Here is a 19,395-nt window from a genome sequence, read left to right as displayed (position 1 = left end):
TTAAATGAAGAAAAAAATTCCTGAAATAGATTTGCACATCCAGTTGCATCAGTTTAACCCAGTACTTGAAGCACTTAGTACATTTTATATAATGTTTTTATTATTATAATATTATCTGGACATAGAATTAAAAAACGGTGAAGTTAAAGGCTTTGAGATTTGTTATAACTGTAACATCGTAAACAATAACGATTATCATGGTTATAAACTGGTTAAAATTTCTTTTGTCTATTATAATACTAAATATTAAACATTGAATGAGCATGGTGACAAAATGTGCATAATGTTCTGAATTTTTGCACAGGAGAAATAATTATATTTATTGGGACTCTTAGTTTTACGACTTGGGTCTGCAACCTTTTCCAGGAAAGCAATCCTGGGCTGCAACTTTCAGAATACTATGGGAAACCCTGATCTGTTTAAACAATGCATGTATCAGTTGTTTTGGAAATTGTACACGAAAATTTATTGTTAATCACTTTTGATGCTCTTCAGCTAAATACTTTCTGTTTTCAGTTCGTGTTTTAAAGAGGAAATGTCATGACTATATGCCATATGTAGTCACTTATAAGTCTAGTCCAACTGCAAAATGCACAGATCCATATCTGCCATTGCATAATGTGCCAGCAGATCACGGTCCATGCAGTTTATTAGAAGTTAATAGAACAAACAATATGCAGATGCAATATCCTATGACAGATCAGGATTTTTGTTGTTTGCAATTTGAATTGACTTATAAATGAGTATGCAAGAATCATAGGCCTTGATTGACCAGTGTGTTACATAACAACAGATTTGGCTCTATGCAATTTGCTGTTGGATCATATGTGAGTAATGTATAATAATAATGTAGCTAGCTGTCTGTCTATAAAACTGTATTATATGAGTAGTGTACATTGTTCTGATTGATAAAATATATTTTCAGGGAAATTTTACCCATGCTTTGAAATAAAATGCTATGCCATGATGGCAACTGAAACACGACGGATGCCAGACACATTCAATAACACCACACTGGAGTTACAGCAGGACTTGGCCAGGAGTACACCAGAGCAATGTGTGGCCCTTACACATAGTGTGCCATCTGTCCAGATGTATTATGCCCTGCGTATGAAGCTAGAGAGATGTGGTGAAGCTTGGCTGCAGAGTTTTCTAGATCTAGGAGGACTGGAAAATCTACTGAACTCACTTGATCAGCTAACTGGACGTGGCTTCACCAGCTTCTTAGATGCCATTCTGCAGTTAGACTGCATTTCCTGTGTCAGGGCAGTGCTCAATTCCAATGTAGGGCTTGACTTCATGGTCAATAGCGAGGGAGACATCAAGAAATTTGCAATTGGTATCCATATTTATTTCTTTAGATTAATATGGTGGTCTCTCTCATATGGGGCCATCTCATATGCAATGAAAGGTTATAATATAAAAGATGTGTCCTTTCCTATAGAGGACAAAGTGATAAAAATGTTCTTTTTTGCTGTCTGGCAAGGTGACCGCTAATTGGGTGTAACCTCATCTGAGATGGCCCTTCGAGGGGACTGTTTTAATTGAAAATTATTTGTAATGGTTCTATTTTACAGTTATTAAGTACTTATGAAAGAGTGATGGGTATAAGGTGAAGTTAATTGCGACAAGCATGATGGAGAGAATATTGGCATACCTCTATGTTGCCTTCATGTACTGTGACTGAAATTTCTTTATACATGTACATGCTATTTAGAAGACAGTGTGTGCCTAAAGCAGACAGCTGATTGAAATGATCACTTCTAGGTGCTTGAGTAATGAACTTGAACTTGTACACTAATTTCAACAGTTATTAAAATAGGGAAAATTGATTTTGCCAGAATAGACAATGCTATCTTGTGACAGTATACTTAATGAGTTTTCTCATGTGTCGGTGATTCTTTCCTGGTTTTCCAGGGTTCTTCCTCCATTATTTATCCTGGCCACCATGTATAACCTATCTTGTGTTGAAAAATGGCGTTAAACCCTACAACAACAACAACTTAATGCATTATAAAATATGGAGAAAAAGTGTTTTTTAAGTTATTTACTGGTTATTTTTTTCACCAATGTACGTCTGATGTCCAAGAAGTGACAATGACCAAGCCAAGCTAGAAGTCTTGTGCGAATTTCACATGTAAAGTAAGACCAGATGTTATACTCCAAGCCAAATTATGCCCATCAGTCATACACCAACATAAAGGAAATTAAAGGTATGTTAACAGTACCTACAATATACCAGGTCAGTTTAAACTTACCAAGATAATCAGTTAGGTGAACCTGGGAAATTCTTTTTCTCCTGTGCAGTGTTTGAAACTATAGAGCAGATCCTTAAGCATTGTTACTGAGCTAAAGTATTCATGAGATGTTTACTGCTTTGACCTTAGTTCGAAATTTGTAAATTTCAATATTCATAGCCTTCCATTAGATTTAAAGTTGGAGGGTGAGTTGCCAAAGTAGGATGGGGTTTTGCAGAACCTCCCCCAGTGGCGATACAGGGGTATTTTTTCAGGTAACCAGGTATCGCCTGGCTCCTGGCTGGTAAGGAAAGCCAATCTTTGCTAGCCAAGGTTCTGATGTGTTAACCCTATGTACACCTTGCAGATTGATAGATATTCAAGGTTGGCACTGGCTTTAATAAAATATGTCCAAAAATAAAATTGCTAACCTCATTTTTTTTCCAATTTGCACAAGATATTGCCATTTTCATAATACTATAATAACCATTTATCTCAGTATATCTGGGACCGACCAAGGTAATATTGTCAATATAAATGGATGTTTACATAAGTTAGTTGGGGGAAAGTGAAATTTTGCATACAAGTAAAACATTTAAGAGATGACATGTCATCAGCGACAAGGATTTACGCTAAGAACAAAATGGAATTTTGATTAAATGAAGACAACTAGTCTGAAATAAACTTGTATATTGACAACTTAAGTTTGTGTAGTACACACCACAGTGTGTTAAATAATATACATGGACATGAAAAATCCATTAATTCAAGTGTTAGATCACGTTAGAAAATTCGTGTATCAGTCAAATCCTGGTAGGAAACACAACTAAAACATATATATAAAGAATGGTAGTCCACGTTTGATCCATATTCCATTGTCAATAAAAACATTTCATGACACAATTCACACTGATATTTATTATCCTAGTAGCATGTAGCTGTATAGTTGTTTATATACTATACGTACATGTACTTAAATTGGCCTAGATTAGGATCAGACATAGACAACTACCATGATGCAGAGGCTACCAAGGGGATGAGGCTATTCATAGGGAAATGACATGTGAACAAATTAAAACATTTAACATTCTTTGCGAGATGTCCCACCTTCATTTAACTCAATGGCCAGATATCTATTGTTTCAAAATATTGGAATCTTAATTTGGGTTTTATGTCACCATTGGTAGCGATCGTAAGCATGAACTTTTTTGTTTTAACAGGAAACTTTCACGGCATAATGAAAATGTTCCAATTACTATGAAAAATGAAACAATGCTTTTATTTAAGTTTGTTGCTGACTTCCTTTGATCAAAGGTCTTTGGAATGCTTTGATAAAGGTTCATGCATTTTTGAAGGCACCACTAAAGGCTCTCTTTGAAGGACCAAATGAATAAATGAGCAATTTATCACTGCCAGTCCATGTTTGTACAAATACATCCTTTACCTCAAAATACACCTGTAATGGCTTTGGTCTGGTAGATTGTTATGCTCTCAGTGTTAACTTTCAAAGTATACTTTTGAAATTAATTGTCTCCACCATTTTCAGCTGATGTACAATTCACCATTGTTACATGCTATTAGTTATTATTAATAACCTAACACATAAAGCCTTAATAGTTATCATTATGTTCTGTGTAATGCCTTACATTTTCTTTAATATGAATGTTATAGTTTGATTGAAATTCATAAGGTCATGGAAGATGACCTAGTCATATCTTTGTTTATCAAATCTTCATTACATCTAGTATTTCTCCGATTGTCTTTTTGATTATAGACAAATCTCCATAATACGTGTACCTGTATAGACAAATCATCATAATGGTATACGTGTACCTGTATAGACAAATCTCCATAATGGTATACGTGTACCTGGTTTGAGTAATAACCAGAGAGTAATCAGTCTATACATGGAGAGGACCCCATACAGCATTTAACTACTTACCCAAACTTAACATAATAGCTTGCTTGCTTCTAGGATCATAGACACTTATAAGTGTACATCTTTCTGTTCAAGACAGCATCTCATATACCATTGCCTAATCAGTCTTGAAATTTGATACCAAATGTTTGTTATGATGGTATATTTTTGTATTTCAGTGATCTTGTACACTTTTTTTATTCTAACATCTTTAAAAATGTAGGATGTTATTGTGGTATTGTTTTTTTGTACATATGTATGTGTGCATTATCTTATAATGTCCTTAAACTGCTCTTACATAAGTAATGCTAGACATGAATCCAGGGTCACTGATAGTCCTGCAGGTGTTGATTATACCAGCACATTCAGAATTTTGATGCCCTTGGTATGTGGCTAGATGGATAATCTGATAGGGGTGATTTTACGTAAATCCAAAGTTGTATGTCTCAAATATATGGGAATTATGTGTGAGAATTAGCATATGTTAGCAGTGAACCTAGTGTCAGTACATGCCATTGGGTTCATGTGGGTTATATTGTGATTTTTTTATACCCCATGGACTTAGCCCTGGGGTTATAACAAAGAAATTATTCCTCTCCCTGCCTAGAACTATATGTATATTTACTGGGCTTAAAACAGTGGTATGTTCAAGTTGCTTGCTATCTGTGTAAATTTGACCAAAATGTGACCTGCAAGTTGTGAACATAATCAGAATGAAGTCTGAAATTGATTTGTTTGTCTGCTTCAGTCTTGGTCACCAGGGTCTTTTTTGTTCATCTGATGGTCTTTTTATATATAGTGTCCGGCATGCTGATGTGAAGTCACATGGTCATGACGGGCACATAAACATTAAGGGACTGACCATTTGATGACATCAAAACTTGGAATCTCGTTTCATTGTTGCCAATAAAACATAACCATTGCTATTTATAAATGATGAACTTAAGCATAAACATCGATATACAATTAAACTAGATCCTTCTTTCCAACTGAATCACCACAGTACAGAACATGCCATGCATGTGATTTGGTTGAATCTGTTGTTAGAACTGGATTTTCTTGATATGACCACTCAAACTTTCTAGCTTAACTATGACAGTCCATTGATAGGATTACAAATTAATGGTTTTAATGTCTACATACTGATAATAACATGTATTGATTTGCTATTATTTAATTTGCTGCTTTTTCCATGTTTCACAAAAATGAATGATGTACAAAAATAACATTGAACTCACAGCTCTTCTCTGAATCTTTAGCATATTATTGTCTCAGATTTTGGACCTAAAAAATGCGTTTTTGTGCTCAGTATTAAATCACATAATATTGAGGCTTTCTTTTCTTTAAATTATATATTTTCCTTAATTTTTGTACCCAATTAATTACATAAACATTCTAACGAAGGGGTACTTTCTGGACACAGTGATGTCTACCATTATTATCCTTAAACATGTTCACTTGTGGTTTTAGATTGATTTTATGAAGAAAGTAACACAAGCGTTGCAGTCAGAGTCTTCAAAAAAATTTGGAATGTGCTTTCACTGATTTGGTTGACACAAATTGTTATTTACATATTAATATTTTAAGGTTTGAAACACAGGTTGGTATGTTTTCGTTATTAATTGATTATCCCCAGAAAATGCACCGTGCTAACAAATAATAACTTTTGGGGAGAAGGGTCTGTGTTGTGTCAGCTGTTAAAATACAGGCATGTACAAGAGATGTTTTGTCAGCACCTGCTTATGCTTATACATTCACCAGGGGCTGCTATAATCTAACTACTATGCTGGGTCACTGGATTATCTCCAAAGGCATAAAATACTATCACACAGTGTGCATCCAAAAATCTTTGGACAAAGTCATTTTCACTTTCCTAATAAAGGAAGTTAAAGTTCACATTTTTCTGTCAACCTGGTCACCCTCATTGCCTAGTAGCACAATCCCTGTGTATATTTTGAAAGTATTCAGAAACAAGTTCTTTGATCTTCTGTACATGATATGACATGAAGGTCAAAGGCCATGCCAAAGAATTTGTGCTGCACATACAGCTATCTTCTTTGGTTTGGTATTTCACAGCACAAGCAGATTATTAAGAACCAAGACAACCATAGTAAAGTCCCTTGGCTCGAATCTTCTTCGATGGTAAGATTCAAACCCAGACCATTTGGTCACCAGTCAGACATGCTAACCACTTAGCCACTGTTTCTCCCAAACATTTGTTACCTCTAATGACATGAAGGAAAGCACATCTGACCAATTTTACAAGGTTGACAGGTATCTTGTAAACATGTTAAATCGAACATGATATAAAAAAATTACTTTTGATTCCAAGTTGGTTTCTATATTCAGCAGTTAAACAGAATAAAAAGATATAAGAAATAACCATGGATTCCAGGAAATTCTTTTTGGTCACTAGGGTATCAATCTCTTCAAAAGAATTTTTGTTCAAATTGGAACTCTTTGATTATGAGTCCAGTGCTTTACTGTGTTAGCCACCACAGCTTTGACATAAGTTCTCCAGTGATGCAGCCCATTACTTGAAAATCAAATGTTGATCTGGGTTATATATCCAAAATTTTCAAATAAATCTCTATGGGGGTCTAACTAAAAGCATAAATAAATGTGTGCTTGATTGCTTAACTGCTGTGGAATAATTGGTAATGTGTCTACTCACTTATAAGTTGAGACAGAATGTTTGTTCTATTGATTACTCCAAACAAACTTCACTGACCTGGATCTGTGCAGTTTTGCAATAGGTCTCAACTTATAAGCAAGTTCATGTATTACCTCAGTTTTATTTTGTTCTTTTTCTATTCCTTTTTTACAGTATATATCGTGTTTTAAACCATATATGATAGCTTATAAGTCAAGTAAAACTGCAAGCAACAAAAATCCTGATCTGCCTCAGCATAATGCACCTGCAGATCAGGATCTATGTTATTTGTTCTACTGATTACTTAGAACAAACTGCACTGACCTGGATCTGCCAGCACATTATGCAACATCATATTTGGATCTATGCATTTTGCAGTTGGACTTGTCTTGTAAGCAAGTGTAGGTGGTACATCTAAAAAATAGGGGCCTGGGTGGCATATTGATCCAAAATGTTCACCTTTACCAATCACTGCCATCTCACCTCTGTCTGCATGGGTTTGAGTCTCTGATTCTACCGATGTGGATAATGTGTGAAAGCTTGCCAGTATCTTCTGATGGGTCAGTGGTTCTTGCCAGATTTTTCCAAGCTTCTTTCTCCACCAGTTATATTTAAATCTATTTCATTATAGATGCACAATGATAATGATACTTTTTAAAAATCCGTGGGAAGGAAGTGTGTACCGCCTCTGAATGCAGTAAATGTCACAAACTGACAAGCCTATGACATTAATATTATTTTCAACATTAACTACAAGACCTGTATGTTTCATTCCACCATTCTATTATGCTTCATTGATGCATTTGTACACCATTTAGTATTTTATGGCTTCTTGTAATGCAAACTTACACCAAGAAAATATCATAGTTTTCCAGTATTAAATTATTGTACTGTTTAAATGTAAGCACTAAACGTACATTTTTCAGATTTACACATACTTGAATTATTCTGAAGGATTTGGTTTCTTTTATTTTCTTGTCCCAAAATAATTCTGCAACATCAAGGCAATTGTACAGATATTAATAATAAAAAGTTTTGTATTATTGGAGTAATGCATAAAACGTAAAAATGTTTAATAATAAATATTTCAAATTTAGAAACTAAAAAGTAATTAAGAGACTATTCATTGAATTATTGGCTAATTGATCATGGATCCTGTTACACTGCCCATCAAAATAGGTCACTTTGAACTACTTTCTAATGATGATTTACACTCTTCATGTTTTGGGGAGTTTCTCAAACACTGTTATTTATACAGTCATGATACTTGATTTGTACATGCATCCTGTGGAATACTATACTGCTCTCAAAAGTAGATCACTGTGACCTACTTGGCTTCTTGGACCTTGTTGCTTGAACAGTCATTAAACTGGATACAAATAACCTGTGAAGTATAACATTAGCATATTACATGAAATAATTTGTTTTTCTTCATCATCTGTCAGTAATCTGATTTAAAGACCTGCCAATCAATAAATAAATCTGACAATCACTGATAAAAGTTCATGTTTTAGTGACGATAAAATTCTCTCACAACTTAATTTAGTAGCATATCAGATGAAGCATTGCATTTCTTGTTAGGGTGAGTTATTATTTAAAATAATCAGCTCCAAATGACCTTTTACTACATCAGCAGTATGAAATCTATAAAGTGATTGTTGAATCAAAAGAATAACAGAACATGATCTCATATCAATGCATGTCAGAACAGCTTGAGTATTGATAATACACGACTCTTGTGTCCAAATAAATATCTGTAGGAGATGTGAATTTTCTAACACCTCAATTTCATGTTTTATTTCTCATTTAAACAGCTCTCAACACAAACAACACGCTGCCAAAAAAGCATGTATTTGAAATCTTGTCAGCCCTTTGTGCATACAGTAACAATGGATACCGGCAAGTTCTGGATGCATTGTCATATGTGAAGGTTTGTAATGTATTGGAGAATTTTTATTTATCCTATATACATGTTTATAAGTCTAGTCCAACTGTTAACAGATCTGTCACATAATGCGTTGGCAAATCTGGGTCTATCCAGTTTGTTAGTAGTAATTAGTAGAACAAGCATGTGTGATTTGAATTTTTAACGTAGCTTTAACAATTTTCCAGTCATATCGCTATGATGTCTGCATTGTGGCAGTTTATAGTGATGTCTAGCACTGGGGCATCATGATGCAGACATGTAGCATGATTTCCCACCCAGTCAAATTATCATGACACCAGGCCAACCAGTCCTAACACTAACCACTTAATGCTGAGCGCCAAGCGAGGCAGCTGAGTAGAACAAGCAGCATTGACTCTAATATGCTGGTCTATTATGTGATGGCATATCAAGGTCTGTGTTATTTGTATTTGGACTCATAAATGAATATATATGCTTCATATGCATAATAATGTATTCTTACTGTTGAGTCTTGTGCAGTCATTTAGATTGGATTCATTTTTACTTGATCATGGTGCTTACAGATTTATCTTTTTGAGTAGTATTCCAAATAGAAACTTAGATATTAAAGTTTATTCAAATTTATTTGTGCCTGCAAAGTATATGTTCATTTGCCACTTAAATTTTGCATATGCTTCTCCATTTCAATGAATTTTGCCTTAAAAGCACTGAAAAAAAGTTACCAGAGCAACATGCAATATTTACAGTTATTTCATAAATTCATGAGTAAAGACCTGTCTCTCTTTGTTTTACCATAAGGCTTACTGAAACTTATTTTATTTTAAACTGCTGTTCTAAGCAATAGTAACAAAAGATATGCAAATGCAGTCATGCATTCAAATCTGGATATTGGCTTATCCAGGTTTGTTCCAAATCTGTGTCTCATATTGGACTCGGTAGATTTGGTCAGTGGACCGGATTAAACGTTTATATACCACAGACTCGATAATCTTCCCATGATGCTATTGCAAGATACCTGCATTATGGAGATTTTGCTATACATTATGCTGAGAGATAGCAATAAACCACTGAACTCCACAGAGATTGTGAAACTGTACTGGATGTAGTTACGGTTGAAGTGTACTTTACACATCTTTTATTAATGTTTACCATCGTTGCAACTGTCTCCACTCAGACTTCTGAACTTTCTAAAAGCATTTTTCCAACTTGATAATAGCAGTGCATGATATTTTGTTAACTGGCTGCCATGGACAGTGTTATAATGTATAATGTACTTCATTATAAGGCAGTCTAACTATAAGGTGATACACTCTATAGCTGCCATGGACAGTGTTATAAAGTATGATGTACTTCATCATATGGCAGTCTCACTATAAATGGTATACTCCATGGCTGCCATGGACAGTGTTATAATGTATAATGTACTTCATTATATGGCAGTCTCACTATAAGGTGATACACTCTATAGCTGCCATGGACAGTGTCATACTGTATAATATACTTCATTATAAGGCAGTCTAACTATAAGGTGATGCACTCTATAGCTGCCATGGACAGTGTTATAAAGTATGATGTACTTCATCATATGGCAGTCTCACTATAAATGGTATACTTCATGGCTGCCATGGACAGTGTTATAATGTATAATTTACTTCATTATAAGGCAGTGTCATAATGTATGATGTACTTGTGACAAGGCAGTCTAACTATAAGGTGGTATACTCCATGGCTGCCATGAACAGTGTTATAATGTATAATGTACTTCATTATAAGGCAGTATCATAATGTATGATGTACTTCATTATATGGCAGTCTCACTATAAGGTGATACACTCCGTGGCTGCCATGGACAGTGTCATACTGTATAATATACTTCATTATAAGGCAGTCTAGCTTTAAGGTGGTATAACCTATGATACCCTAAGACAGTGTTATAAGGTGGTATACTCTACTGCTGCAATGGACAGTTTTATAATGAGAGAGTACCTTTAATTCTTTCTTCATTTGCAAATAAATGTCACTCGTGAATAAAAACAGTCATCTCAGATAATTAAAAGCAGTTGTTGTTCATCAAGTCTTATTTGATTGAATCTATTATTCAACTTTAAATTTTAGTTTAAAATGTTTATAGGGAAAAAACCACAAATGTCTAAATATTTTGTGTACTCAGTAATGTACTTTGGTCTTGGTAATTTTCAAGTTTCAGTGAAAAGTATTAGTGCAAGTACTTTAACTGTGTAAAATTGTTTCTTCTGGAAAAAGTTTTGTTTTACCTTTTCATTACAACTCTTGTATTCCAATATGATGTGATTTAATTATTTCTCATGTCATTCTTTGTATTCCAGAAAGAGGCAGACCTGCCACACAGGTTCAGTATCATTGTGAATGAGTTGAAGGTTGCTGAAAGTGCTCAGCATCAGACTTCAGTTCTGACCTTGATCAACTGTATCATCAACTGTACCCCTGAGATCATGGAGAGGATCCGCATCCGCAACGAGTTCATTTGTAGGTCATTGCTTCAACACTTGTACATATTGCTTACTTTGTATTAACCACTGTGTTTGGGTGGCAGGGATGGAAAATTGTCCTGGGACCGTGGTTATCAATTCTTAGAAATTTAAATTATTTGCCTTAAATGTACTAAATGTCACACTTCACAGCTATCAAAACACTGCTAATGTATTACTCAATATATATTCAGTATTCATTGTCTGTTATAATTTTTTTATATTTTGGTGAAATCTTCTGCATCATTATGAATGACTGATTTCATTGTTTAGACTGACTTTTTCAGTGCCAACAATTGTTAGTATGACTGTACTACATGACCTTGTCAAGTAAAATTTGTTGGCATGTTTCTTCATCAAATATTTAACCTGATCATAATACATTAGGAGTACATCAACTACATTGCAAATCCAGCCCTCACATTCTTGTTTTTAGCAACAGAAATGCTTAGTCACCTGACGTTGGTGGGAGTCCAACAAGAGTTATCTCCCATAGGAAAGGGGTTGGCATCAAATCCCATCCAAAGTTCAGTTCCTGGTTCCAGTTTTGTTAGGAAGCACACACAGTTTGGAGACCGCAACAAAAAAAATTACTTCCACTTGTGCCTTTTCAATATTTTAGTGATTTTACTGAGCTTTCTCTTATAGAAAAGTATGTTCCGGCTATATTTCAGTCTCTACTCTATCATCGATGAAGAATTTACATTTGATTTGTTCAAATTCATCTTACAGTGTAGATGATAGTCCAATTAATTACCTGCCAAAAAGGCCTATAGTACTTCAGGTCATGTCAGTACCCATCCTATTACATAAATTCTGGACCACTCCGGTGGCCTAGTGGTTAGAGCATCCGCCTTGGAAGCAGGAGGTTGTGGGTTCGAACCCCAGCCGAGTCATATCAAAGACTTACAAAACTGGTACTAATGGCTGCCTCACTTGGTTCTCAGCATTAAGAAGTTAGTGTTAGGACTGGTCAGCCTGGTGTCAGGATAATGTGACTGGGTGGGACATCATGCTACATGTCTGTACCATGATGCCCCAGTGCTAGACATCACTATAAACTGCCACACTGCAGACATCACAGTGAAAAGACTGAAAAATTGTTGAAAGCTACATTAAAAATCATAATCTCTCGCGCACACACACACACACACACACACACACACATAAATTCTGTGAAATAATTGTCTAATATTATGTGCTGTACGGTCATTCATGTAATTGTTTTAGACATTAGTGTTTGTCATTAGCATCCTCTTCATAATTACAGTATGTATGACTGGTTTCACAGTTGTTTCGCTGTCTATATTTACTGATGTCAACACAATGGGCAGGACAAACTACATAGAGGGACACAATCCTGGGACATCTACCTATGTGTCTGGAATTTAAAAAAATTAAAAGCAATTACATAGAATTCAAGCTTTGTTATCTGGCAGAAGATAATAATAAATAAGGATCTCAAAATGAACAAGTTATGATATTTATTTGATCAAAATACCTGTTTGAACAAGTATACTATGGCAATAATTGACTTCAAATCCTAATGCAGCAAAGTGCTAATTCAAGAAAGTCGAACACTGGCAGAGCTTATATTAATGAAAAATCCTTTTTTTGAGCCGAAGCATAGAAAAGACAATACCTTTGAGTGGAAAATTGTACATAACAACCATAAAGTTCAGTTTTCAAACTTGTTCCAGCTGGCTAAGCTAGTTTTGTATATTCCCCTTCAGACAGCAGGCTGTGAATCACTCAGGGGTCTTAGTACATAGCAATATTCATGCACAGATAAAGAACAGATTAAGCTCTGAAACACTCAACAGATTAATACTTATACAACTAGAGGCAACATCTTTTAAAGATATTGATTTCAGCAGGGGTCTTACAGAGTGGAGCAGGATAAAAGAGATGGATATTAAGGTGTTATGTCAATATTGAACTTTGGATGTTTCCTCCTCCCCATCATTTTTGTTCTTCCCCCCCCCCCCCCCACATTTTGTTACAATGGGGAAAATCACCCATTACGATAAAAGCCTGAGAGCATCTCTGAATAAGAATGTAAAAAAATTAAATAATATAAAATGATACTTGGAAATCTCATTAAATATTTATAGCAGAAATATGTGTGTACTATATGGGTTATGAAATTGATGCCCTTTCCACAAACTTTGGTCTATTTCCAGAAGGTGGGAAGTTATGAACTGGAATGGTCTCTATATGCCTATGCCTTTGCTACAAACCATCTGATTCCCAAAGTTAGGGAGTTGTCTGGTCCAGAGTGCTCTCCTCAAGTGGGAAAATCATTAACAAATGATCTATTAACTAAGCGATGGAAATTCCCAGAAAAATATGGGTCTTTCCTCACCTGCTCAAGCAACCATGAATAATTGAACCTGCATGCATGGCTCATACCAAGCATGCCCTTGGGAGAAAACAGTTCTCAAAACAAGTGATGGAAATAATCACTTGAGCAAGAAGGTCCGCAAAGAGAAGTGGAGTTTTCTCCTAGTGGGAATAGTGGAATCACATCGCTCCATTTAAAACCTACAAATAGGTAACTTTAACTCATTGAACAGAAAATGTTAACTCCCATTGCTATAAAAGGCTACCATTTCATGATCTCAGACACATTTCATCATCGTGGAAGGGAGGATATAAATCAAAACAAGACCTCCTGTAAACTTGTTTATACCATGTCCAGAATGTGTTCCAACATGGTTGAATAAAGTACCTTTCAGTTCTATTTCTAAAATCATCTTGATGCACATCTTGTATAAAATCTGCTTCCTGGATGTTCTAGCTACAGCAGGTAAATTCCTCATCAGTTGGTATAAACTATCTGCAGTTCGTTTTGATGGTTCCGTTCACTTTCAAAAGACTAACTATCTACAGTTCGTTTTGATGGTTCCATTCACTTTCAAGACTATCTACAGTTTGTTTTGATGGTTCCATTCACTTTCAAGACTAACTATTTACAGTTCGTTTTGATTGTTCCATTCACTTTCAAGACTAACTATCTACAGTTTGTTTTGATGGTTCCATTCACTTTCAAGACTATCTACAGTTTGTTTTGATGGTTCCATTCACTTTCAAGACTAACTATCTTCAGTTCGTTTTGATTGTTCCATTCACTTTCAAGACTATCTACAGTTTGTTTTGATGGTTCCATTCACTTTCAAGACTATCTACAGTTTGTTTTGATGGTTCCATTCACTTTCAAGACTAACTATCTTCAGTTTGTTTTGATTGTTCCATTCACTTTCAACAGACTCCTGCTCATGGGAAATCAGCCCTTTGTTCTGACACCTCTTTCCTCGTGTTACCCTTCAACTCATTGGCATCTACAGGATCCAGTAATTGCTTTAAAATCTTACCTAAATCAAACCAGTGAGAAGAGGAAGATCACGCTTATTTCTACCTTTGAAAGAAGGAAATGATGGTGTCTCAGCTTGGGCCCTTAATCCTGGGTTCATGGATTATTTGTGTAATAGAGAACTGAGCCAAGATCAAGTGAGTGTCTGGTGCATATCGGCTCACAAGGTTGTGGCAGTCATCATTAGCATAGCATTCAAGTGGAGCTGTTCACTAACCTATGTTATCCAATCCATGGGATGGAGGGCTAAACTCTAGTCCATATCTCATGAGATCTGAAGCTGATTCATATACATTAGGGGACCAAAAATTGGGCCATCTCTGGGATGAGGGGATGTAACTCCACCTCTTTCCTATTCTCTTAATATTGGAGTAATGTTTTTTTGGGGTAACATTTTTTAGAAGAAAAACAGTTCGGAGTAATAGATGTTTCTTTGATAATACTTACCTATAATATAGGAACACCCTCCCAGAGTCCTTGTAGTTACATTTTAAAATCTGTCAAATCCAGTTCAGATGGAATTTTGGTGTCAGTCATTCTTTTCATCTGGAGGTTGCTCTTCTCTGACTTCCACTTTGGTGAGTAAGTAAATGACATTTTATATCCTGATGAAAAAATAAGCCCTGGAGGGCTGGAGTTGCAGAGTAGTGTATGTACTCCTACTAATGTATTAAGATTGAGTATTATTGTACTCCAAAATTTGGTTTGTATTGGTTTTTACATGAAGTTTTTATTTAAATTATCATGCCGTTTGAATGATTTTTGGGTTTTGAATATTTATTGTTTGTTCACCAATTGTTAAGGCCATTGATCTTATGTTATAACCCAACATCCATCATGTGTGCCATGTGTCTATGAACATTTGCTGTTTTTACCTCTCAAAACCCACATGACCAGTTTCAACTAAATTTGACATGAGTGCCTTTCAATGCATGTATGTACTTATGATGTTGATCTGACATTTGATATTTCTGTCATTACTAAAAATATGGCTACTTTTCTTGAGCTAGAAAAAGAACCAATTAAATCAAAAGTTTCATTAATTTTGATGGAAAGCAGAAGGCCTTTCTGTTTTTGAAATGGCATCAATCTGCCATTATATATTGCTGTTGTTACAAAATGTAAATAAACATTAAATTACAGTTTCTCAAAAAGAACTGGGCAAAATTTAAACAAATATGAGAGAAAAGCACACAATTGAAACCCATTAAAATTTACACAAATGATGCCGATTTTCCTTCCAGTGAGACCACTGTTACTAAAAGTAGAAAAGCTTATAAAACATAGAACTTTTTTTATCAAACACTGTTCAGTAGAACTGAACCAGTATTGACTGAAAGCATCTTTGTGTAAAGGCCATTCATTTTTGTACAAATGATGCCAATCTGTTGACAAATAATGGATGAAGATACACAAAACCCTGTCAGAATCATCAAGCAATTGTTTTCATAATCAACAGAATTTGAAGAAATTTTGACAGTATGCATCCTTCTTTTTCACAGATTTCTTAATTTCTCTTGCATTTGACTTGTACAGTTTTCAGCTAGGTGTACAATTATGTACCCACTTGGGTCTCTCGCTTACTTGTGGTCTTAAACTTTTTTACTTTTTTTGGAAACCTTTGTAACATGATTATCTGATTGTGCTGAAATTGTTTGATTGAGGCAGACTAGGTTTGATATGTATAAATGATTTGTGGAGCTGTGTGTATATAGATAAACTGGTGGAAAAATTATTCAGTTTAAATGCTTTTTTGTGTGCTTTCAAGGTGTACTTTATCAAAGTGTGCTTCGTCAAGATTTTAGATATATTACACGTCACTTATTTTTCAGTACCAGGAACATGTTTTACAAATCTAATCTTTTGTGTACCTTCATCAGGCCAATACATTTCATTACTCTGACATACTGTAATGTCTTGCATGTGAGGCTTAGGAGAACCTACCATGTGCTATGTCCTATTCAAAGTTGGTGGAATTGGTCTAAAATCATGAACTGAAAACATTAATACTTATAACTCTTTATCTCCATTTTGTTATTTTTTAAAATTCTGAAGCAAAGTTTTTTGGCTAATGGTAGTGGTTAGAGCATCCACCTCGGATGCAGGAGGTCGTGGGTTCGATCCCAGACCGAGTCATACCAAAGACTTACAAAAATGGTACTAACAGCTGCCTCACTTGGTGCTCAGCATTAAGAGGTCAGTGTTAGGACTGGTCGGCCTAGTGTCAGAATAATGTGACTGGGTGTGACATCATGCTACATGTCTGCGGCATGATGCCCCAGTGCTAGACATCACTATAAACTGCCACACTGCAGACATCGTAGCAACATGACTGAAAAATTGTTAAAGCTACGTTAAAAATCCAAGTCACATCACACAACACTTGGCTAATGGTCACTGAACTTATCTGTTTTCAATTTATTTTAGCCTACCTTGTTTTGAAATTAAAGCCTCTCTTGGTCTGTGCTGAATAACTGCTTTTTGTGTATATTAGTCTACTAACATTCTTTTTGTATATTCTATACTCACTGCTAAGTATGTATATTCACTGCTGTCTACTAACTGGGACAGGTTTGAAACTTCTGGATGTGCTGAACTTCATGAGGAGGGAGGAACCTGATCAGAACCTCATTATGCAGCTTGAGGTAAGGACTTTTCATTATACAGTTTGAGGTAAGGACTTTTCATTATTCAGCTCAAACTTAGGACTTGTCATGCATCTCAGAGTAAGGACTTTTTGTTATTCAGTTTGAAGTTAGGACTTGTTATGCATCTCAAAGTAAGGACTTTTCATTATTCAGCTTGAGTTAAGGACTAAATTAGCTTAATTGATGCAAAGACTGAATGTTTTATGGTTCGCATGCACCAGTATGTGGGAGAGCATATGCTATGCCCTCGTATTGTAGACATTAATGACATCATCAAGGTGAGCTGTAATAATATATATTAAATTTTGTTTGCATCAACCAATCAAAAAGACTTCTTTATTCATTTAAAGAATTACTTTTAAATTCACTTTGATCCAACATTTCTGGATTTCAGGGTAGCTACAAATGACAAATATAGACCTTTTCCTCTCAGTCTGCATGGAAGTACAGCTCTGTATACATGTGTCTTGCTACATTGAATAATGTACCATCAATAAGACAACATTCCAGCAACTGACAATGTCCCAGTTTGGCAGGCTGTGAAACACTGCACTATTATATATGCCTATTTTGATGCTTTCAAAATCCAATATTTAGTCTTTATTGTTTCTTTCTAAAAAAGAAAATCATAAACACCAACATTCTTGCATACTTATGCATCAAGCAGCAAAGCCCAGGCTACTCAGTGTCCCAGGCTACTCAGTGTTTGGCATCAAAATCATTGGTCATTGGCGTTAGTTATTTAGGCTTGTTTTGTTATGTTTGGTTTATAAAACATTTTTTTTCTGATTTCTAACCAGGTCTTCACATAAATGTAATCCTCAAAAATTATTCTGATAGATCGAATTCCATGATTCTGCCTAGAGATACTGGCAGCCATTTGCATTTTGAGGGAATTTCTGATATCCTTTAGTCTCAGACTGGCTATTTAGGACTCGTCTAATACACTAGCACATGCTATGCCATCACAGAAGCTTCCAAAAGGTGTTTTATTAGTAGACATATTCCCATCAGGAATTAACCATGCAAACAGCATGTACATGTATGGAGATATGAAAGATACATCCAGACACACTTACATTGAAATGCAGTCAAAGCATCTAAATTTGGTTGCACTGAAGAAAGGTTGGGGCATACAGACACATTTGTATGTTGGTTAAACAATTATTCATGAGTGAAAATTATGATCCATTAGTGAAGCCAATTAGGCACTCTTTCCATCAGAGACGTGCACAAAATTTAAGTACCAAATGCAAAAGATAAATTTTGAATAACTATGAAAAGTGATGAATATAAAAATAAATAAAATCACAGTAACTTAGTATTTTATCGTTTCTGCTCTTTTTATCTTAGTGAGAAAACCAGTTCCTACATGGCATTGCTTTTTGCATGCTGTGAAATGTGTCATAAGTAACACTGCAACATGTATTGCCCATGTTCTATTAACATTGTTCCAAACAATTTGGAAATTACTACGACTGAGATTTTTACACGGGGTGAAGATAAGTGTATCAATTTACTGTTTCGTCCACCGTAAGCTAGGCCCTTGCCTTTGTGCTTAATTTGTTACTGCACAACTGTGCATTTCACACCAGGCCCCTTTGTACACATATCTATGCCTTTTGGCTGAACAGCAGAGCAAAAGTCTAGCTAATGAATTAGTGATGTCTGTTTCTCGGTCAGTTTGGTCCCAACATTGAGGTCAAGTTTTGAGTTTGGGTCATTGTCTCTGACAATACTGCGTGTAAATTGCTTGACTTGGTATGGAAATGATTCATGAGGAATACTACAGCCATCAGTAGAAAACTAGGTCACTATGATCGTAATTTTGTTGTTTAGTAATTTGTGCTTATGTTTCCATTGAGTTCATATTCTCTACCTTTGGATTTGTTTAGCTCAATTTCTCTGACACCATTGATTGCAGTCATGTAACATGAGATAACATTGCATCATGTGAAGATCTGCACTCTTCAGTCAAACTTGGGTCACTGTGACCTTTCTTTCCCACTACACTTTGCATTTTGCTTAGTTTCTGAGACACTTGCCTGCAAAGTCATGTACTTAGAATGTATGTATATATATGTCATGGTATGTAAATACATGGCCAAGTGTACTACATCATTATGTCACTACTATGTTACTGAACTTCACAC

The 19,395-nt window shown here is 35.3% G+C and overlaps 1 protein-coding gene across 1 annotated transcript in view; it reads left to right on the top strand.

Annotated features, from left to right (window-relative positions):
- The first annotated feature begins 931 nt into the window (after positions 1 to 931).
- Positions 932 to 19,395, top strand: part of LOC149798244 (inverted formin-2-like) — a 68,967-nt gene continuing 50,503 nt past the window's right edge. The window contains exons 1-4 of the mRNA XM_089960857.1: positions 932 to 1,339; positions 8,623 to 8,738; positions 11,060 to 11,219; positions 17,166 to 17,239. Of these exons, the coding sequence (XP_089816983.1) occupies positions 964 to 1,339; positions 8,623 to 8,738; positions 11,060 to 11,219; positions 17,166 to 17,239 (726 nt within the window). The 5' untranslated portion in view covers positions 932 to 963. The remainder of the gene's footprint in view (positions 1,340 to 8,622; positions 8,739 to 11,059; positions 11,220 to 17,165; positions 17,240 to 19,395) is intronic.

The sequence above is a fragment of the Sinohyriopsis cumingii genome, chromosome 6 (assembly GCF_028554795.1).
Source record: "Sinohyriopsis cumingii isolate HCF-2022 chromosome 6, ASM2855479v2, whole genome shotgun sequence".
NCBI lineage: Eukaryota > Metazoa > Mollusca > Bivalvia > Unionida > Unionidae > Sinohyriopsis > Sinohyriopsis cumingii.
Note: the sequence above shows the minus strand (reverse complement) of the source record. Positions and strands in the feature narration are given on the sequence as shown.